We start from the raw sequence: 23,332 nt of genomic DNA, 5'->3' as shown, positions 1-23,332 counted from the left end.
TTGTTCTTATTTTTTATGACTGTTTAAATTTATTTTTATGTTTCCATTTTTTCATAACGTCTTTTTTATTATTTATTTAGACTGATGAGTACCATTGTTGATTTTGATTTGATTATTTATGTTTATATTTTACGTTTAGTTACGCATGCCTCAGCATGTGCTACCTAATATGTTCCAAACGCCGCGCATAAAAACAGGATTTTCCGGGGCTGATACCTCGGGTTCTGTTGGTAATAGAAAGGTAGGGTCAAGTGTTCTGGACAGTCCTTTGTATACTGAAATGAAGGCTCGCCTTACTGCAACGAAACGGGCTGAAAGTCTGAATATTACACACCTCCGTCAGATTAGCCAAATGGAGTAAATCGGTTGATTCTTTCTGTGTTAGATGCGGGCTACGGTGCCCTTTAGGCTTATGGAGATGCCACTTTGTTCATGGGCGGTTCTAGAGAAAAACCAGGAAAAAGCGTTTTTCATCAGTTTTATCCCGTCAAAAACGGATATCTAAATAACTAACCGCAGCAAATAGCTCAGATTTTAACGTATATTCCCTAGGGATTATCTACACGTATCATCTTTCCATTTTTCAAAAATCTTTATCCGTTATCGAGAAACACCCCAAAACCATGATTTTCGGGTACCAAAATTAAGCTGCAGATTTGAAGCTGACTGTGCACAGAAAATGATTGAGATGTATTCCTAAGATCCAGATCTCGATAAACCCTGAAAATTTTCTTGATACCTTTATCCGTTTTGAAGATGCAGAGGGTAAAGTGAGCTTACCTCAACACTTAAAGTGCGCACACAAAATCCGGTGTGAGGCGGAAACGTAGTTACAGAGTGTGTCCGTTAACACCTGAAGGCGTCTGAAAATCCTGTACTGCAGTACTGAAGCATATGTAAAATTTTTGTGCACGTAAAATCCGGGCTGACGTCTAAAATTAGTTTTGTGTTACTTCAATCTGACATACTAAACAATTAAAGTTTTACTGACACATCAAGTTCATTTCACAGGAGTGACATGGCTCGCTGTGACAGGGAAAGGAAGGGGCCAGCGTAAGACTGCTCCTATCGGAGCACAAAAAAGGCGAATATGCTCCTCTTTAAAAAAACTCTTGTTGAAAAGTGGGTTACTATCTGCCACATTATGCCTTCCTCAGCTCATTTAAAAATTTTTGAAAAAATATTGGCGTGTGAAAATATCCACGCTTTTTTATGCTGAGAGAGAAGCGGGAAAGACACGGAGAAGTAATCAGTACTGGAAGATTGTAGACAGTGGCTGTGGTATAGAAAAAGCGAAGGAGGCAATAGCAGTGTGAGGGATACAATGAGAGTGGAACGTAGTTGATAGCGAAAGAATAGTGCTGGAGAAGAGAAAAGGAAACAGTGCTAGTGGGAGAGGAATAAAAAGAAGGAGAAAGTGGAAGTGGATGAGAGCCAGTAAGAATGAAAACGAGGAAGAGTGAAATAGTGACAGTGAGAAGAGACAGCAGTAGTGGAAAGGAATGAGAGAACAAGAGGGTGGCAGTGACAGAGGAGACGATAGAAGTAGGACAGAACGAAGAAACCTGTGCTTTGTGGCACGAGACAGAGACAGAAAGCCGGAAAGAGATAGTGACTGTAAGTCGGGTTGAAAAAGTGAGTGAGAATGGGCAAGTGGGTGTGGATGGGTATGAGCGACTTACAGCCATGGACCAATGGGTCACTGAATGGGTGATTTCTTGACTCACGACGGTGATGCAGAAAATCTATCGAGAAGCTGAAATCAGGGCCGAGGAGGGTTCTGTAGCCATAAGGAGTGAGGCAGCAGTTGGTTAAGTATGAAGTTTCAGAGAAAACCATTAGAATGTAACGACCATCAAGGTCAACAAAGATGCATTGGAAATGGAAATGTCGTGTGGCTAGGGCCTCCCGTCGGGTAGACCGTTCGCCTGGTGCAGGTCTTTCGAGTTGACGCCACTTTGGCGACCTGCGCGTCGATGGGGATGAAATGATGATGATTAGGACAACACAACACCCAGTCCCTGAGCGGAGAAAGATGCATTGCTACGCGTACACTTTATGTTGGCATCGGAATTCCCATTTTCCGAATCGGTAGCAGTCGGGAGACATCTAAAACTAAGTGAGTTACAGTTAGGGGGGCGTGTGGGAGTGAGAAGTGAGTTCACGTTAAAAGGGCGCGAAAATTATGCAGTCAAAAATGTTTGGAGAAACTTTTAAAAGTTCAGAGAGAGGTAGATTAAGTCAACTGGTATCCCACTTTTCAGTCAGAGAATTTTAAGCAGGAGTATATTCACCTTTTTTGTGCTCCGATAAGAGCATTTTTCCACTGGTCCCCTTCTTTTTACTGCCACAGCAGGACATACTACCCATATGAAAGGGACTGTGTGGGTCAGTAAAATTCTGATAGTTTACTTACGTGTGACAGAGATAACGCAGAACTAATTTCGCACCTCAGCCCTGACTTTGCATGTCCACGTGCTTCAGTACTACAACATGGAGTTCCAACAACTCTTCTAGCGATAACTGAGACAGTTTACAGTGTATTTCTCCGTGCTACATCACTTTACAAACTACGTTTTCCTCTCAGACCATATGTTACGCGCGTCTTTTACGTGTCAGTGTGAAGTACGTTTGGACCTCTGTATCTCGGAAATGGATAAAGATAACAGTAAAATTTTCGAGGTCTTTCGAGATGGGGATCTTAGAGACACAACTTAAAATTTTAGCCATTTTATGTGCATAGCCGTCTGAGAATCCTTTTCCTTGTGCTATTCTGAGGAACCACCCAATGGTGCCTCCAAAAGCCACCTAAGGCCCAACGTAGATCGCAACAAATGCAGAAAGACCGAACTTACTTTGCTCTATTTGCATAACGTGGAGGATGTGTACTCATACTTTTATCCTGTTCAGTAGGATAATGTTAGTGAGACGATCCCTATATTGGGCATACAAATGGTCCCTATCCCTAGGACTATCCAAACTTTCTAACACCAATCAAATCAAAGGTACGAGCCCTGGAAGAATACAATTTTTATGTGTGGTACCTATATATATATATATATATATATATATATATATATATATATATATAAGTATCAAGTAGGATAAATATAAATCGCAGCTAAACGTAGTAAAAGGGGCTCTGAATCTGTATTTCTAGTATTCAAACCTTCTTCGAAAATGTTTGCTCTACACTCCAGGCCCAAAGCAGTCACTAATAATTAAAAAACTTGTTTTTAATTTAATATTGAAAATTTAATTATTAAAAGCATTCTGCAGTACTGATACACTTCTATATGAGGGCATTATACCAGAGTAAATGTGGATTTTAATTTTTTATTGTGTCACAATATATTTTGCGTTGCCATTTTGTCAGCAAATTGATCAATTCTTTTAAGTCATTTTTTTCTTTCAGATAAGTTCGGTCTCCCCCCACCCCTCGAGTTCAGTGTTACCCCCCCCTCCCCCTATAGTCCACAGGCTAAAAATCGCTGCCGTAGGGGAACATCGTCTTGTAAACAAACTTTTAAATCTAATATTCAGCCTCAGTGACCTTGGCACATGTTGAACAATAACGTAAATAAAGTGACAACTTGATCTCTGGTGTCATCGTGCTTAGAGAACGTGGTGAGGTGATGTTGCTCTATGTGTTTAGTTCAGATAGACGAATCTTCTTTTTGAAGGTTTACCATAAATGAAAATAACAATAGCGTCTGTGCCTGCTTAATAGCGGTTGTCCTTGGAGTGTGATGCACTCTGAAAATCTTCTGTGAAAATGGGTTTCCCGAAATGTAGGCGGAGCTTTCCACGCCACAAGTGACATTCTTTGAGAATCTGTGCAAGGCTTCAATCATTTCGAGCTGAGCGAATGCTGTCACGATAGTAGTGCTTCGCTAACATTTGCATACCGATTGAAGTGGATTTTTGATAACAGTCGTACTTGTTAGGAGAAATATTGTACCACTGAGCGTTTCTGACTAATGGGATTGCTTAACTAGACTCAACACAGCATCAAAAGCCGTAAATAAATCGTTACACATTTCATACGAGTCGTCCAGTAACTGTCCATATTCGCTGGCTTCAGGTTCTTGAAGGCAAACCACTTACCTTCATCATGTGCTCTATCCAGAAGCGAAATTTGGGTCTGTGATCACTTTTCCCATTTTACTGAATATTACCGAAACAAGGTAATCTACACTGCACGTATCATTTGTGATCGTAGCACCGTGCGGAAATTTTTAGTCTGAATATCTTCGTTGATGTACCAGTTCAATTTCCTGATTTTCAGTGAAAGCTATTAGAAGTACCAGATGTGAAACAGAAGCTCTGATTCGATATTTTGACCCCAATTGTTCTGATCAAGCACTCAAAAAGTGGCGAAAATTCGTTTGCATTTTCAGCTGGAATGCAAGACTTCATTGATACCTAAGTAAAAAGATAAATTTAAAATGGAAGATTATTTTTTTTGTGTAATATACACCTTGTGATTTGAAATAGTACATCTTGGACCGAGTTATAAGATTTTTGTTTAACACCACAGAGCTCTCATCCAGTGTTATCCGGTGTCATGCTGATGTTATGTTACAGTTTGAAGTAGTGACCGCAAAATTCATCAAGCCATCTCAAGTTGTTTATTATTTAGAGAAGCAAAAAGGAAAACTATGAAACATCTTCGTATGCACTATTTGTGGACACCATCGGACGGCAACAGATAAATAGATCAGCGTGATTACTCTGAGAAAACCCAGAAAATTTGTGTCGTCTCATCATTCGTTTCATACAGAACATTTATTCTGCAAAAATCAGAACTTAAGTTTTGTATTACAGTGCTATCAAGCACGCTGAAGGCTTGTCATACGCCTACATAATGCCTGATGATTTCGTTCACTAAATGTCGTGCTTGGGTAAACTACAAGATGAGCTCTATAATTCGTCTTCACATTTACACACACACACACACACACACAACATACACATATATACACAGACACAGGATGATTTGAAGTACTGTGGTACATGGGAGTATAAACTGGTAAACTGGTGGATGATGAAGCTTGAGGGAGGAATGTGTCAGACAATGGGAGTGCAAGGTGGAGTTCATGTTCTTATCAGAAACAAGGAACCATGTAATTAGAGACATGTGTCACTCTGAGTCTAAATATTGTGTTATTCTATATTTTTACAGTCACACGAGTCATCTTCGTCTCATCCTTTCGTCTCTGCCTCCCTCCTACCCCGTCTCTCTCTGTCTCCCGCTCTCTCTGTCTGTCTCTCTCTCTCTCTCTCTCTCTCTCCCTCACACACACACATACACACACACACACACACACACACACACACACACACACACACCTATTTAGCCATTGCTTTGTCACGGGTTTCCTGTGAACGGAATGCACGAATGCTTTTCTAGAAAATTTCTCATTCCTGATAAATTATGAATCTGTGACGCAGGGAAAAACAAGAAAAAACACTTTATAAGCATTACAACTGTGGTCCGTTTTTGCTTATAAGCGCACTGCAGATACATAAAAAAAAACTGGTGTATGGGAACAACCATCACTTGAAGCTTACTTTTACATTTTTCAGGGAATAAGTAATTTTTACGTACTTTGATTCCATAAGGAACTGTTGTGCACAGCGACTATAGACTACAAGAAAGGAGAGGCACACAACAATCAGTTCCAATTCCATTAGTTTTTTTACTCATGAATATCTAGATCTCGGCTATAAATAGCCATCTTCAGTGCATCTGGATTACACTCCAACATCCAGTACATGTCACCATACTATCTTACTGGTGTATAGGCAAAAGTAATCTGAGACAATGGAGGCAATCATGGTGCTCCATTATCACTCACCTACTCCTCCATCGCATCCACATCCCGAGAGTTTGCAATGAATGCCGATTAGAAGAGACTGCAAGTTTTGTGTGCTCTGCATTGCACTAAATTTCCAATGGAATTTTTTCTGAACTCCTCTGTTAATCCGCTAGAAACCAAATTGGAGTAACCTGCTGTTTTCCGGGTACCATGGATCTAACGTATTCAAGGACAAAAATCGACGACGCTTATTGATGGCCACTTTAGCTGCATCAGGAGTACGTCTTTGAGAAGTAAAAATCTGATTGTATTGAAAAGAAGTTATTTATTTGATTAAGTTGATTTTATTTAATACTCCACAGCACTTCAACAGTTCTGTCTATGCTACATTCTTGTTGTTAATTGTAACTTGCTAAAAGTATATATATTGTTATAACAGATCAGAACTAAACCAAATAACTTTTTTTGTATTGTCACTTGAGTAGGTCCGCTTTTGCGTCGTGCTATGAACTTCCCGAGAAAAAAAAGTAGTTGCATGAAGTTATCGCATTTTTCAGTCTTTGGCAGCCATATCCCACTACAGAAAAAAATCTGAGAAAACTGAACCAAAAACGAATATTTTTATCTTTCGTTTCCATCTCAACAGAAGCAAAAAAGTAGTTGGAACGTTAGCAACAAATGAATGGAGTCTAACTCTTCGCAAGCTGCAGAAGTGTTAAAGTTTGGTTAAGCTCATTGTTGAATTTCCTCAGAGGGATAATACTGGAGGAAACAGCCGTCAGTGAAGAGGACATTGGCATAAGCATAAGCTCGAAAGGATGCGGACGGATCGTATTTTTTTGAACGGAAGACAGAAGCAATTTACTTCAAAAACGACTGCAACACTTCTTTTGCCACGTACTAATTTCTGTAAATGGTATTTGTGCTCACACAAAGATCAGCCGGAAGGTGAATTTTCCCAAAGGCACCTAAAAAATTAAATGCAAGGCGACAATTTCTGAAAATATATTGGTAGAACATTAATTAACAGGGCTGTACAGATGGGTATGGAACATCCGTTGTCACAAATTATTGACAAATATGGAAATTATGAATATCTTCTTCTAGCTGTTGCTTGTAACTGAAAAACTGCGATGAACGGTAGCAATGATGGGGCGAGGTGATGTACACTGAATAATTATGCCTTGTTTGTTGAGGATCTCATTAAATATATGTTTTTGTAGACGGTGGTCTATTTCTGAGACGTATCTCAGTGGCGACCCTTGATATGAACCTAATGTGATGAAATTGCTTCTGAGTCGTTTCCCAAAGCAACTTATCTTCCCTCTCATAACCAAATTAAACCTCCTACTAGTTAAACTTCCTACTAATTTGCAAACTCAACAGAGACCCAATTCGATTCGAAACTAGAAGAAATGTTTTGTACAATATAGTTGGGCATCAGGTTCTGGTGCCATCTGAGCACGTGGGCTACGAACGATGGAGAGGGTTACTGACTATGACGATAATTCAATAGTACAACCATGAGATACATGTACTGTACGCAGTGTCGCAGCTGGGAGCACATGGTTTGTCATTTTTGAGTAAGGAGTCGCCGTTATGTTAGCCCGTACCTTACAGTTGTAGCTACATCTTGGTCTGGTTGGTGAGAATATCAGTAAGTAAGCTTACAGCAGTCATTCACAGAATCAGTCTTCTTTGTCTCAGTCTAATTTGAATATGCAGTGTTGCTGCTGTATATAAGAGGGCAATGATTCACCTGCACTTCACTTGTGTAGGGGTTGTGAGACGAGTCATTTAGAAGCTATCGGCAAACTCAGGCGAATGTCGATGTCGTGGATTGAAGTATGGAGCAGTGCATTAACACTTGCGAAGTGTAGTCAAGGATTTAGAATACTCACTTGCAGAGATCTGCAGATTATTATTGCCTAGTGAACAGACTGCCAGCTTACCTGCAGCATAAATAAATGTAATTAATGCGTGAAAGCAGACGATAAGATAGTCATTTTAGAATTGTAATTTGAACGATAATGGTTTTAATATAGCATAAATCGCGTGTCAAACGAGCTGCAGTAGAAATTCAAGAGGGCTGGTCTTGATGAAATAGCAATAAATAAATACAAATAAGTAAAGTCACTGAAAGTAGTTACAGCCGGGTGATGTTCAGGATTATCTTTCTGGTCGATTTAAGGGTGAACGACGCTAGTCTTGGGAAAAGAAGATGGTGGACTGTAATTTAATAGATGAATACTGAAGAAGTGTAATTCACGCAAGAAAAGAGCTCACTTACAGAACTCTCGTTCCACCAATTCGAATTAATCGACGATCTACAACACTTACCAAACGGGGTTAATTGCAGAGAGAAAACAGACTGAAAGAAGAGTTGCACGCATCGTTAAAGAGTTCGATTAGTCACATTACGAGTGTTACAGAAATAACTCTCAAACTACAGTGGAAAAAAGCAGTGTTCATCCGCGGGTGCCTTACTCACTGTTGTATGCCGTGGACACGGTCGCTCCACGCGAAACAGAAGTGTCATTTGGGTGGCCTGCACGGCAGGCGTTAAGGGGCGAGTAGTCCCGGGCTGCCTTACTTTGCATCACCTGTCACGTGGGCGGAGATAGAGCTCTGCTCGGTATCACACCGCCCGCTGGGTAATTATGTGGGCCCTACGGTCCGACAGGCGGGACCACTTCAGAAACCGACGCCCGGCTTTCTTGTTATGGATAGCACCTGTGGACGGCAGCCTCCTACGTCTTCAACGGTCGTCAGTTCAGCGCTTCTCGATTGAGTAGAATTCTTGGAGGTGTCTGTTAACCGTGTAAAGTGCCGTGCAAAGCCTATGTGATCATAGAACAATTATAGGGACGAACCGATGGAGGATGGGGGAAGGGTTGGAGAGGGGGGGGGGGAGCCTTTGAAGGCGAGTGAGTGGTGGATTCAGGGATTTAGCAGCCATGCTTCCTCGTCCTATCTTATCCTTCACGGACACAAAAATTGATATTCCTAAGTTGATAAGAGACACACCCCAGAATTGAACCCAAAAGACGAACCTTGCGAAGGCGGAGTAACTGGCGTTTCTGGTTCAATACGAAGCATTGCTGGTTGCAGTGGGTCAAATCTGGTTACTGCTCACGCATCTCCTATTGAAAACGCAGGGAGAACTAGAAAGGATGGAACTGTGTCGGAGAGACATTTGGTAGAATTACACACTTTCTCTTTCACATTTGATCATAAAGTTGTCTGATTACAGCGGGAAGGACGGGGTACTTGTAATGTGGGCAGAAGAATCACCTTGTATTACAAAAGCTGTGTCGTAGATTGCATCATGTACCCATCGTCTCAGCAATGGGTGTTAATATTATTAGCCCTGTCTAAACCGACTACACTAGTTTATTTCCTCGTAACATTTCTGAAAATATCTAGGATCGCATTGTAACAGCGCTCTTATGTTCAGTGACAGCATTCACGTGATAGGCCTGACCTCTTGCAAGCTGCAGCTCTAAAAGACTGGATGTCGATGTTTCCCACACTGAGAACCTTATTCGGTCCAAGCCACGGAGTATTAGTGTATTATAATGGTTGGTGGAGCTGTTACTCTGTGTTAAGACGTAGATGACTAATTCTTCTCCAGTAAAATTGTGCATCATTGTAAGATACACGTTTCAGTTGTGAACAACAAATTGCTGCTAATACTGAATAGAGATTGATTAATACCTGGGGAAACTGGAATTGGTACCGTGGTTTGAATGATTAGTCATATTTTGATTATAATCGTATCTACAGGTGACATTAGGGTGTGCGGATACCAGTATCGATATTTCTTGCAGCTTTCGTCCGTAGCCTCAACGCTAACCTAGTACGAAGGTATTTTCAAAGTAAAATGTGTTACGTGTATACTATATGACCAGAGGACCAGGAATTATATCCGACGCACGCATGTACAGGGTGGAGAAATACGAATTAATAAGAACAGAGCAGGTCGGCCGACGTCGAATCGATGAAAATTTTCTAAATAGCCAGTGGGCGGAAATGCAACGGGCATAAAACGACAGCCAATCGGTGACAAGCGTAGTGAAGTCAACAGCCGTTAAGAGCAGCTCAGGGTAAATTTTATGGCCGCGACGATGAGGAATATTCGAGAAGGTACGACAACAATTTCATCGACGGTCCCAATGTTGTAGTGATGTTGGAGTACGGAATTTTGAGTATTTTCTGCAAGAAAATATAATTTGACAAGAAAAGAGCGTAGGGAATTTAGCTTCTGATTTCCGTTTCACCATTTTCTGATCTTCCGTATTTGTTAGAATAAAAGTTCATTCGCGGTTTCTGCACAGAAGTAAACATTAAAACATGCAACCTTTAGATTTGATTGTTAATAATATTACACTTTACTGTACAGCATATCGACAATCTTACTGCAGTGCCCTTTCTGCACTTAATGAATTTACATGAAATGAAATGAGCGTATGGTCATGAGGCCCCATCCCGGGGAAGTTCGCCCGCCGACTGCAAGTGTTATTTCAGTCGACACTACATTGGACGACTTTCGTGCCGGTGATGAGGATGAAATGATGATAAGGACAACACATCGCCCAGTCCCCGAGCGTAGAAAATCTTCAATTCGACCGGGAATCAAACCCGGGCCCGCTTGCATGGGAGGCGAGCACGTTACCGCCCAGCTAAGCAGGCGAACAATGAACTAACAAATAAATGCCATTAATGGTAGTTGCTGTAATAGCTTTAGCCAGTAGACATTCGCTTTTAATGTAACCAGCCATGGAAAGTTTGCCGTGATTCAACTTTCCAACTTAACTATCATCTTCAGCTTATTTTAGTTAGTAACTGTACTATTTAGTACAACAGGAATAACATTTCCATAATCGTTACTACAGGGTGAAAAGTATTTTAACCGACAAACTCTGGGAGGTTGTAGGGGACAGCAAAACAAATATTTCTCCCTAATGTCATTTTTTTCCTATGGGGATTATTTAAACCAGTGGAGGACGTATTACGCTCTTCAGTTGCAGGCAACTGCTGTCCACCAGTGTAGTAGTGCATTGTCTCTGTTTACTAATGGAGCGGTACACCTGGAGTGAGTTCACTGATGTGGTTGGTGCGTACTCCGTAGCGCACCACAACGGACGAGCTGCACAGCGGGTTTATCGACAACAGTATGTTAATCGCCGTATCCCGCATCATAGGACCTTTGCTGCTGTGTACCAACGTCTGCGTGAGATCGGGTCATTTAGCAGATTACCTGGACAGGGATGCCGTCGCTTGGTAAGAACGCTGCAAGTTGAGGAAGCTGTCTTGGAGCATGTGTAGCGGGATCCTTCAATCAGCACTAGTGCAATTGCACGTCACATGGGGACGAATCAGACGACTGTAAGAACAGTCCTTCTAGAGCAATTGTAACATCCATTTCACTTACAGCGTGTCTACAACCTGGAACCAGTGGATTATCCACCTAGAGCACAGTTTTCGCAGTGGCACCTGGAACAGAGTGAAATGCATCCTACAATTCCATCCTCTCTGTCGTTTACCGATGAATCAACGTTCGGGCGTGATGAAGTCTTCAACATGCATAATTCGCATGTTTGGAGTGAGGATAACCCACATGCCACAGTTACTAGCGCTCATCAAGTGCGGTTCTTTGTTAATGTGTGGGTCGGTGTTGTTGGGGACTGTTTAATTGGGTCGTATCTGCTACCTAGGCCATTAAATGGTAGGCACTATTACAATTTTCTCTCCAGAGAATTGCCAGAATTGATGGAAGACGTCGCGCTCCCTACAAGACATACATGTGGTTCCAACATGAAGGGGTGCCGGCACATTTCAGTCGTCGTGTGCGTCTATTCCTGGACTCACGGTTCCCAGAAACGTGGATTGGCAGACGTGGTCCTACAGCATGGCCTGCTCGATCCCCAGATATGTCCCCTCTGGACTTTTTTGTGTGGGGAGAGATGCGCAACCTTGTTTACGCAACTCCTGTAGCATCAGAAGAGGATGTGGTTGCCCGGATAGTAGCAGCAGCAGGAACAATTCAGGATACTCCTGGGGTTTTTGCCCGTGTCAGACAGAACGTCATCCGACGGTGTAACCTTTGTTTACGTGTCAATGGAGGCATTTTTGAAAATCTACTGTAATTGAAATTGGGTTGTGTTAATGTGTTGTCTCTTGGTCATACAAAAATGGAAAAGTATTTGTTGGTTTAATTGATTTTCCGCCAGAGAAATCTTTCTCTACCGGTTTACATACTCCTCATAGGAAAAAATAACATTAGGGAAAAATATTTGTTTTGATGTCCTCTACAACCTCCCAGAGTTTGTCGGTTTAAATATTTTTCACTCTGTATGACTGATGTTAGTGCAGAAGGTGTACGTTATGATACTAGATGTGCAAATATATGATTGATGTGATTAATTCAACCGAGTAATAGAAATTTTATTTACATTATCAAAGCAGTTGCCAATGTTGGTGCTTTGGTTTCTATAATTCGCTCTCATGCTAATGGTTTGTTTAATTCTTTTAATTTAGCTTTATGTTAAAGTATTTAGTTACAATCATTTATACAGTAAAGTCAGTCAAAAGATAACATATTTCAATTTGTTTTCTTTTAAAATATTATCGTTCGTTATATTTCAAGATTCTGTATGTTTATACCTTTCTTTCAACTACGTTTGTTAGATATTAACCTTTAAAAGTGGGGTATTATTCATCAAAGCCTTCGATTATGGGACAAATTTATTCGAAAACACCCACCTCCGTGCATTCGTCGCTGATTGGCTGCCATTATATAGCTACTGCTCGACAGTGGAACATTTCTAATCGATGGTTATATCGAAAATTTTCATCGATTCGACACTCCCTAACTACTCTCACTTTATTATTCAGTTGTTCTTTCTCCAACCAGCATACTATCCGTTACTTCAGCTACCTGTCTGAGTCCACTGCTCTATCGACAAACTGGTTAAAGTAGCTGAACCGAGCCGCGGGCTGAGTTGACTTTTGTTATTGTCGCTATTCTGTGCCGACCAGGCATTTCTTGTGTAGCTACTGACGGTACTGAGGGATAACAGAGCTCCGCGATCGAGTGCAGGGCGCAGAGGCACGACAGGACGGCTAGACGGCTACCGGCTGGTTGGCACGCACTTTGGGGGGAACGCCCGGGGCGGGAGGTGGGGGCGGCGAGGTCGGCTGGTCGCCGGCGGGCGGCAGCTGCCTGCCGGGGTCCAGCTGGTAGGCCTCGTCCAGGGGGTTCCACTTCTTGTCTGCGGCGGGCGACGCGGCCGCCGGCTCCGCCCACGGCTGCAGCTCTCCGGAGGCGAACAGCGCGTAGAACGTCACGCCGAACAGGTGCACCATCGCCGCCATGATGAACACAGTCTTCCAGCTGTCTCGCGTCTGCAAAAGAGAGTATGAACATGGAGCGGTTGGCACGTCGCATCGTGTTGTGTATCAGTGTAACCCAAACTTTCATATTATGTTCAACAGCGCTGTAGACGTTGAAGATCGACATGCACTAAGTGTCCCTGGATTACGAGGCGTGTTTTTTAAGTAAGTACCTTTTTGAAATTAAAAAAAAGATGTGTTAATATGTATCAATGACTTTATTTTACATGAAAGCCTGTACCTTAATCTACCCACTGACGCCATTACTGTTTGATATAGTCTGTCTGTAAACTCAAGAGCGAGCAGCGCTTTTGGTGGGGGAAGTGGCCTTTCCCGGAAGAACGCTGCCACCGGCCTACAGGGGCATCCAAAATCAGTTGCCCATTATCGGTCTAGCGGTGTAGATCGGCGTGCAGTGATATACGTCATTTCTGTTCGTGGGATCTTAGTTGCCAGTGTCAGTGAGTTAGCGTTGTATACCTACTGATGTACTCCGATATCCGGAAGTCATGGATAATCGTCTAGCATTACAAGAAAATGTGTAAAATACGAAGAAGTGAAGGTATTTGCGGAGTAACAAGCGTTCGATCGTCTCTAATGTAATTACAGCGTGTATTAAAGAGGCGGCCCAAAAAGACCTATTGGCTAATATTACCAGTCCCAATTAAAGGGCTGCAATCTATGCAAACGTCAGCCTCACCCAATAGGACACGTAAGTAAGGAACGAAAAAAAAAGCCGCATGGTTTACTGGAATCGCCGCGAAGTAAAACTAATAGTTTTGGGAGGAAACCCATCGGTATAGACCCCTTTGGTGCTTATGGAACACTAAATCTGTACCTCGATCACTATTCACCTGATTCTAAGACATATGGCTTAAAACATGTGTGCAATAGCTATTCGAAACACTGCTGAAATTTCCTTCGAAACATGTACACCGATTCTAGACTTCCAAGCAAAAAGATTGACATTCGAGATGCGTTCACATATTCATTTTTATGTTTTGGTAAGAACTTTATTTGTTAATCTAAAGCAATGTTATCCTCTTCAAAATATTCCCAAATATATACTATATACTTATACCAGTACTTTTTCTAGTTCCCGAAACACTTTAGGAGCTGTTTCTTCGGGATAGTTAATAGGTTTCTTAACTGTGCATTTTTAATCTCATCCATGCTTGTAAAATCGCTGTCCTTTAAGGCCCGCTTTGAAATTTTTATACCACTTGTCTGCCCTTGGTTTACTCATAACGGGCTCACCAAAAGCAATATTTACCATTTCTAAAAATTTCATACACTTTATTCTATTCTTATAACAAATTTAATACAGATTATCTAATTTATTTTTATACAAAACAAATAATCGTTGATACTACCAAAATACATGTAACCTTTCTGAAAGCTGACAACAGAGTAAATACCCAATATGAATAACATTGTACACATACTTTTGAGGCATGTTTACAAAGGCAGTGACAAAAAAGTGGTGCAAATCGGACTAATACAACACACAAAATTATAAATTTCTGCCTAATTTTTAAACACTCTTCGTGTTGCAAGAATTGTTAAGTTTCAATGCAGTCCTTCAAAGAAAACCTCTACCTTTTAGTAGAAAGACAAAATGAGAACAAGCCTTAAATTCTACAGACTGATTGCATTATATGGGGTTCGTTTTACGAATGGCAATAGAGGAACATACATTCACATGAACAGGCACTTGGTTCTATGTTTTAGTAGAATCCTGACTTCCGTTCTTATGTTAATAATATTTACTCTATAATGTTGTGTTTCGGAAGAAGCTATCGTTTTTTGTGTTTCTTATGCTCTTAATGCATTTGTCTAGAAATAAACGCATCCGAGACGTATCTGTACACGGCGTCGCCACAGATTTAAAGCGCGCGCCGCGGCAGGGCCGGTTCTACGTTGTGAAACAGCCTGTAGAAGCGCCTTGCGACGTAGCTGGGTTGGCAGTGTGGGGACTCGTTCGCTCGCTCTTCAGTTTACCGACAGACTATACTTCCTTGTTTACGTTTTGTACTGAGTGTTTAAGATGCCTCCTATAATCGTGAGTCCCGCCGACTGTGAAGTACGGGCTGTTATAAGATTTCTTAGTGCTAAAGACCTAAAAGCGATCGATATTCATCGTGAGATCTGTGCAGTTTACGGAGAAAACATTATGATTGATGGAATGGTAATAAAGTGGGTGAGATCATTTAAAGATGGCCGCAGAAATGTGCATGATGAACAACGGAGTGGGCGTCCTTCGGTGGTTAATGAAAGTTTGGTGCAGGAAGTGGACAATAAGGTGAGAGAAAACAGACGCTTTACGATTTCCTCCTTGCGGGATGACTTTCCCAATGTTTCTCGTAGTGTTTTGTATGGCACTGTGACCGAGCACTTGAATTACCGAAAATTGTGCGCACGTTGGGTACCGAAAATGTTGACAGATTGTAAGTAGGCTGTTTAGGTTTTTTTATTGGTAACGCCACCTCTGTATGAAAATCACTGGCTGTGCTGTGTGCAGTCTGTGTCTGCTTTGCATTGTTGTAACACTCGCCATTGTAGCGTTAGGCAGCTGGATGCGAACAGCGCGTAGCGTTGCGCAGTTGGAGGTGAGCCGCCAGCAGTGGTGGATGTGGGGAGAGAGATGGCGGAGTTTTGAAATTTGTCATGAACTGCTATACTTATATATGATGATATCAAGGTAAATACATTGTTTGTTCTCTATTAATATCTTTCATTTGCTAACTATCCCTATCAGTAGTTAGTGCCTTCAGTAGTTTGAATCTTTTATTTAGCTGGCAGTAGTGGCGCTTGCTGTATTGCAGTAGCTTGAGCAGCGAAGATTTTTGTGAGGTAAGTGATTTGTGAAAGGTATAGTTTAATGTTAGTCAGGGCCATTCTTTTGTAGGGAATTTTGAAAGTCAGAGTGCGTTGCGCTAACAAAATATTGTGTGTCAGTTTAAGCACAGTCATGTATAATTGTTCAAAAGGGGACGTTTCAAGATGTGCACAAAACCAAACGTTTAGACAGTGCTTTGACTTTCCTTGAGCGGTATCACAACGACGGTGATTATTTCTTAAGGCAAATTGTTACGGGCGATAAAACATGGGTGGCCTACGTCACACCAGAATCAAAGCAACAGTCCATTGAAGTTGAGCAAGGGCATCGTTTGCTGCAAGACAATGCCCGTCCGCATGTGGCGAATCAGACCAAAGATCTCATCACATCTTTTCGATGGGAAAGTCTAGATCATCCTCCGTACAGCCCCGATCTTGCACCCAGTGACTATCATCTGTTGCCGCACTTGAAGAAGGCGCGTCGTTCCAGAATAACGGCTATAGTGACCGCCAAATTCGACGCGCCTCCAAACACCACAGCCGGCACCTAATGATGATCTACCGAAAGCGACAGCCCACATACCATACGCGGAGAACGTACCTGGAAAAATAGGCAGGATTCTAGGACGTCATAACATCAAATGCGTCTACCGCCCACCGCCAAAGATCAAGTCCCTTGTAGGGACAGTGAAGGACGATTTAGGACTTTATTTAGGAGTTTAATTGATACCGTGTGAGCGTGGAAAAGCATATGTGGGGCAAACCATTCGCACGATCGAGGAAAGGTGTACTGAACACAAACGGCACACCGAGCTCCAACAGCCTACAAAATCTGCAATCGCAGAACATTGCCTCGAGACAAATCATCGTATGAAATACGAGAACACAGAAGTCCTCCACAACACATCTAGCTTTTGGGATTGTGTATACAAGGAAGCAATTGAAATCCGGCTGCACGAGAACCTTATTAACAAAGACAACGGATTTCCAGCTCAGCCAAGCGTGCAATCCAGCAATAAAAGTTCTGCAGGAGCAGCGGAAACGGGGCATCACACCCGCCGAAGGCAGCACGCGTGCTGACGCCCATCAGTCATCTCGTCAGCGCAAGCTACCCCCACCACCGCGGCCTGCACATCCCTCGGGCCATACGCGTAGTCAGTGGAGGGGATAGGCGACAGGTATATATACCACACCATCCGCCGGCCTAGAACATCAGTCAACAGGAGCAACCTGATGATGATGGCGCGTTACGCCGTCGAAAATTCGTTCTACAACGACCAGTCAACCCGGCTGCATGCCCGAGAGACCTTCAAGGAAGAAAAGACGTGCTAGATATCTCAATAATTTTATTTTTACATGAACGCCTGTACCTCAATCTACTTTTCTACGTAATTTCCGTCAATACTGAGGCACTTGTCATAACGTTGTACCCGTTTCTGAATACCCTCCCCACAGAAGTCTGCCGCCTGACTTGTTAACCACTGCATCACCACTGTTTTTACTTCGTCATCATCTCGTAGACGCTGATCGCCCAAGTGTTTCTTCAAGTGCGGGAACAGATGGTAGTCACTGGGTGCAAGATCGGGGCTGTACGGAGGATGATCTAGACTTTCCCATCGAAAAGATGTGATGAGATCTTTGGTTTGATTCGCCACATGCGGACGGGCATTGTCTTGCAGCAAACGATGCCCTTGCTCAACTTCAATGGACTGTTGCTTTGATTCTGGTGTGACGTAGGCCACCCATGTTTTATCCCCCGTAACAATTTGCCTTAAGAAATAATCACCGTCGTTGTGATACCGCTCAAAGAAAGTCAAAGCACTGTCTAAACGTTTGGTTTTGTGCACATCTGTCAACATTTTCGGTACACAGCGTGCGCACAATTTTCGGTAATTCAAGTGCTCGGTCACAGTGTCATACAAAACACTACGAGAAACATTAGGAAAGTCATCCCGCAAGGAGGAAATCGTAAAGCGTCTGTTTTCTCTCACCTTATTGTCCATTTCCTGCACCAAACTTTCATTAACCACCAAAGGTCGCCCACTCCGTTGTTCATCATGCACATTTATGCGACCATCTTTAAATGGTCTCACCCACTTTATTACCATTCCATCACTCATAATGTTTTCTCCGTAAACTGCACAGATCTCACGATGAATATCGATCACTTTTAGGCCTTAAGCACTAAGAAATCTTATAACAGCCCGTACTTCACAGTCGGCGGGACTCACGATTATCGGAGGCATCTTAAACACTCAGTACAAAGCGTAAACAAGGAAGAATCAGACAGTAATGGCGTCAGTGCGTAGATTAAGGTACAGGCTCTCATGTAAAAATAAAATTATTGTAATATCTTAGCACGTCTCTTTTTTTAATTTCAAAAAGGTACTTATTTAAAAAACACGCCTCGTACGTTAGCCTGAACACTACTGACAAAACTGAAGATGACGTTCAGAAAATTTTCTTAGTATTTTGGTATAAGTGGCTCGCTACAGAGTAATGAAGTAATTTTCATTTTCTAGAGTTTATTATCCAGTTACCTTTGTATCTGCGAAAAAAAGCTCAACAGATAAAATCTACATCTACGTGATTGCTATTTTATCGTGATGATCATTTCTCTCTATGTATGTGGGTGCCAACAGAATGTTTTCGCAATCGAAGGAGAAAACTGGTGATTGAAATTTCATGAAAAGATCCCGCCGCAACGAAAAACGGCTCTGTTTCAATGATTACCACTCCAGTTCACTTATCATGTCTGTGAGACTATATCCCCTGTTTCCCGTTAATACAAAACGAGTTTCCCTTCTCCGAACTTCTGCGATGTCATCCGTCAGTCCCATCTTATGCGGATTCCACACCGCACAGCAGTACTCCAGAGTAGGGAGGACAATCGTGGTGTAAGTAGTCTCTTTAGTAGACCTGTTGAACTTTGTAATTGTTCTGCCAGTGAATGGCAGTCTTTGGTACGCTCTACCCACAACATTATCTAGATGTTTATTACAATTTAGGTTATTGGTAATTGTAATCCATAAGTATTTAGTTGAATTTGCAGCCTTCAGAATTATATGACTTACCGCGTAACCGAAATTTAGCAGATTTCTTTTAGTGCTCATGTGAATAACTTCACACTTTTCTTTATTCACGGTCAATTGTCATTTTGGAACCATACCGATATCTTATCTAAATCATTTTGCAATTCGTTTTGGTCGTCTGATGACTTTACAAGACAGTAACTGACAGCATCATCTGCAAACAATCTAAAGCGCTACTCAGATTGTCTCCTGTGTCGTTAATGTAGATCAGGAACAATAGATGGCCTATAACACTTCCTTAGGGAACGCCGGACATTACTTCTTTTTTACTCGATGACTTTCCGTATATTACTACGAACTGTGGCCTTCCTGAAGGGAAATTATGAATCCAATCGCACAACTGAGGCGGTATTCCATAGGCATGCAGTTTGGTTACACGACGCTTGTGAGGAACGGTGTCGAAAGCCTTCTGGAAATCTGAAAATATGGAATCAATTTGACATCCCCTGCCCATAGGACCGATTACTTTATGCGTATAAAGAGCTAGTTGTGTTTCACAAGAACGATGTTTTCTGAATCGGTGCTATGTGTCAATGAATCGTTTTCTTCGAGGTATTTCATAACGTTCGAACACAGTATATGTTCCAAAACCCTACTGAAAATCGACGTTAGTGATCTGGGCCTGTAATTCAGTTGATTATTCCTACGTCTCTTTTTGGGTATTGGTGTGACTTGAGCAATTTTCCAGTATTTAGGAACCTTTCTTAAAAGGAAAGTCTGATAGCTTCTGGGCTCTGTAGAGGATGTAGAACTAGTAGTAGATGATCTGTGATCCACCACGTCTGACGTAAGTACTGGCAGGGAATTAACGTGTCTGTCTGTGTATGTGTGTGTGTGCTTGTTAGTTGTGTGGAATCGGTGCCGTAAGAGGAGTTGGAATCGTTAAAGAATAGCAGAAAGGAGGTATTTCGTTTGGACGTTTCCATGTCTACACCACGATGGAAAGTTTCCCGATTTGTTGATGTATCAGTGCAGTCTAAAGAGTATACAAGGAATGGCATCCCAACGCTCAGGGACAAATGTCACTCCTTGTCAGTTCAAAATGGTTCAAATGGCGCTGAGTACTACGGGACTTAACTACTGTGGTCATCAGTCCCCGAGAACTTAGAACTACTTAAACCTAACTAACCTAAGGACATCACACACATCCATGCCCGAGGCAGGATTCGAACCTGCGACCGTAGCAGTCGCGCGGTTCCGGACTGCGCGCCTAGAACCGCTAGACCACCGCGGCCGGCCCTTGTCAGTGACAAGCAGTTTCAAGCCCAAGAACAATTGCTGCAACCAATGAATGCAAATCCTTCTCAGTTAGTTTTCGAGACAACATTGTGAAGGGAACTGCATTAAACGGGCCTTTTGAGTCGGGTACCTCGCGAAAGGACCTGAACACAGTGGCATCTGACGTTAAACGTCTTCAGCGGACAAGAAACATAGATACTGTGTGGTATCTTATTTCAGAAGTGTACAATGGACCGATGAGTCGCCATTTTCCCTCTTTTCAAATGATGCTAGTCATCGAATGGAGTGCCTGTAGGTTTCTGGTCACTCTGGATGTTGTTCTGTGATGTTTATCGTACGATGACTCGGGCTCATTAATTGTGGCTACCGTGAACATGAATCATGATGTTTATTTCAACATTCTTTGGGACCATATTGCGTTTTCTCTTCGTTGATCCATTATGGACCATGGGACAACGGCTGGCATGTATTTCTTGATGTAATAATTTACCAACAGCAGTATATATTGCAGAAATTTATTTTATGAACTTCTTATGTGCTACCAGTTTCGGTATTACATTGATGCCATCTCAGGCCCCAGACGTGATAGTCGTAAAAACGCCATACACGGAATTAGCCATATAACTGGATCCGTGAATCAAATCGTTATGCAACAGCTCTTGGCGGCCAGGCCCAATGTTGAGAATTAGGTGGACTGACAAGGTAAGCAATGAGGAGGTTCTGCGCAGAATCGGAGAGGAAAGGAATATGTGGAAAGCACTGACAAGGAGAAGGAACAGGATGACAGGACATTTGTTAAGACGTAAGGTAATGACTTCCATGGTATTAGAAGGAGCTGTAGAGGGGAAAACTGTAAAGTGAGCCGGATACTGGAATACATACAGCAAATAATTGAGGACATAGATTGCCAGTGCTACTAGGAGATGAAGAGGTTGGTACAGGAGACATATTCGTGGTGGGCCGCTTCAATCCAGTAAAAAGACAGACGACAAAAGAAAAACAAGATCACAGAACGGTGATGAATAAAGCTGTACACGTCTCCCTCCTCATAGACGTTGCTATATACAGCACTCATAATTTGCAATGTGGAGACGACCAGATAAATTAAGAACACAGAAGATGAGTTTAATGTCATGTGGAGGAATAACTTTGTACATATTGCTCCTGTGGTATTATCAGACACCGGAATTACAAAATGGACTGTGAAGATCCTACATGACCTAAAATTCCATTCTTTGTTCTGCTGCCAACTGCAGCACGCAGCTGCGCTTACTTCCTCCAAGTCGGCTTCCCGGAGAACATACACTCCTGGAAATGGAAAAAAGAACACATTGACACCGGTGTGTCAGACCCACCATACTTGCTCCGGACACTGCGAGAGGGCTGTACAAGCAATGATCACACGCACGGCACAGCGGACACACCAGGAACCGCGGTGTTGGCCGTCGAATGGCGCTAGCTGCGCAGCATTTGTGCACCGCCGCCGTCAGTGTCAGCCAGTTTGCCGTGGCATACGGAGCTCCATCGCACTCTTTAACACTGGTAGCATGCCGCGACAGCGTGGACGTGAACCGTATGTGGAGTTGACGGACTTTGAGCGAGGGCGTATAGTGGGCATGCGGGAGGCCGGGTGGACGTACCGCCGAATTGCTCAACACGTGGGGCGTGAGGTCTCCACAGTACATCGATGTTGTCGCCAGTGGTCGGCGGAAGGGGCACGTGCCCGTCGACCTGGGACCGGACCGAAGCGACGCACGGATGCACGCCAAGACCGTAGGATCCTACGCAGTGCCGTAGGGGACCGCACCGCCACTTCCCAGCAAATTAGGGACACTGTTGCTCCTGGGGTATCGGCGAGGACCATTCGCAACCGTCTCCATGAAGCTGGGCTACGGTCCCGCACACCGTTAGGCCGTCTTCCGCTCACGCCCCAACATCGTGCAGCCCGCCTCCAGTGGTGTCGCGACAGGCGTGAATGGAGGGACGAATGGAGACGTGTCGTCTTCAGCGATGAGAGTCGCTTCTGCCTTGGTGCCAATGATGGTCGTATGCGTGTTTGGCGCCGTGCAGGTGAGCGCCACAATCAGGACTGCATACGACCGAGGCACACAGGGCCAACACCCGGCATCATGGTGTGGGGAGCGATCTCCTACACTAGCCGTACACCACTGGTGATCGTCGAGGGGACACTGAATAGTGCACGGTACGTCCAAACCGTCATTGAACCCATCGTTCTACCATTCCTAGACCGGCTAGGGAACTTGCTGTTCCAACAGGACAATGCACGTCCGCATGTATCCCGTGCCACCCAACGTGCTCTAGAAGGTGTAAGTCAACTACCCTGGCCAGCAAGATCTCCGGATCTGTCCCCCATTGAGCATGTTTGGGACTGGATGAAGCGTCGTCTCACGCGGTCTGCACGTCCAGCACGAACGCTGGACCAACTGAGGCGCCAGGTGGAAATGGCATGGCAAGCCGTTCCACAGGACTACATCCAGCATCTCTACGATCGTCTCCATGGGAGAATAGCAGCCTGCATTGCTCCGAAAGGTGGATATACACTGTACTAGTGCCGACATTGTGCATGCTCTGTTGCCTGTGTCTATGTGCCTGTGGTTCTGTCAGTGTGATCATGTGATGTATCTGACCCCAGGAATGTGTCGATAAAGTTTCCCCTTCCTGGGACAATGAATTCACGGTGTTCTTATTTCAATTTCCAGGAGTGTAGTTTGCTTACTGATAACTCGTTATTTAATCTGTGACCACTACATCAACACTACTTAAATATCACTCACTAGACAGGCAGACTCTCGTTGACACATTGGAATGATACGGAATAGACAGAAAAACAAGAGTATTCTTACAACAGATACCACAGACGCATTACCTAAAACAAAATTTATGGGAGAAATCTCAGAACCGTTTGAGATAACGACAGGGGTCAGG

The 23,332-nt window shown here is 43.1% G+C and overlaps 1 protein-coding gene across 1 annotated transcript in view; it reads right to left on the bottom strand.

Annotated features, from left to right (window-relative positions):
• The window catches only part of LOC124803334 (vesicular glutamate transporter 1), a 199,208-nt gene that overhangs the window by 20,252 nt on the left and 155,624 nt on the right, over positions 1-23,332 (bottom strand). The window contains exon 11 of the mRNA XM_047264518.1: positions 12,978-13,229. Coding sequence (XP_047120474.1) covers positions 12,978-13,229 — 252 coding nt within the window. The remainder of the gene's footprint in view (positions 1-12,977; positions 13,230-23,332) is intronic.

The sequence above is a fragment of the Schistocerca piceifrons genome, chromosome 6 (assembly GCF_021461385.2).
Source record: "Schistocerca piceifrons isolate TAMUIC-IGC-003096 chromosome 6, iqSchPice1.1, whole genome shotgun sequence".
Taxonomy (NCBI): domain Eukaryota; kingdom Metazoa; phylum Arthropoda; class Insecta; order Orthoptera; family Acrididae; genus Schistocerca; species Schistocerca piceifrons.
Note: the sequence above shows the minus strand (reverse complement) of the source record. Positions and strands in the feature narration are given on the sequence as shown.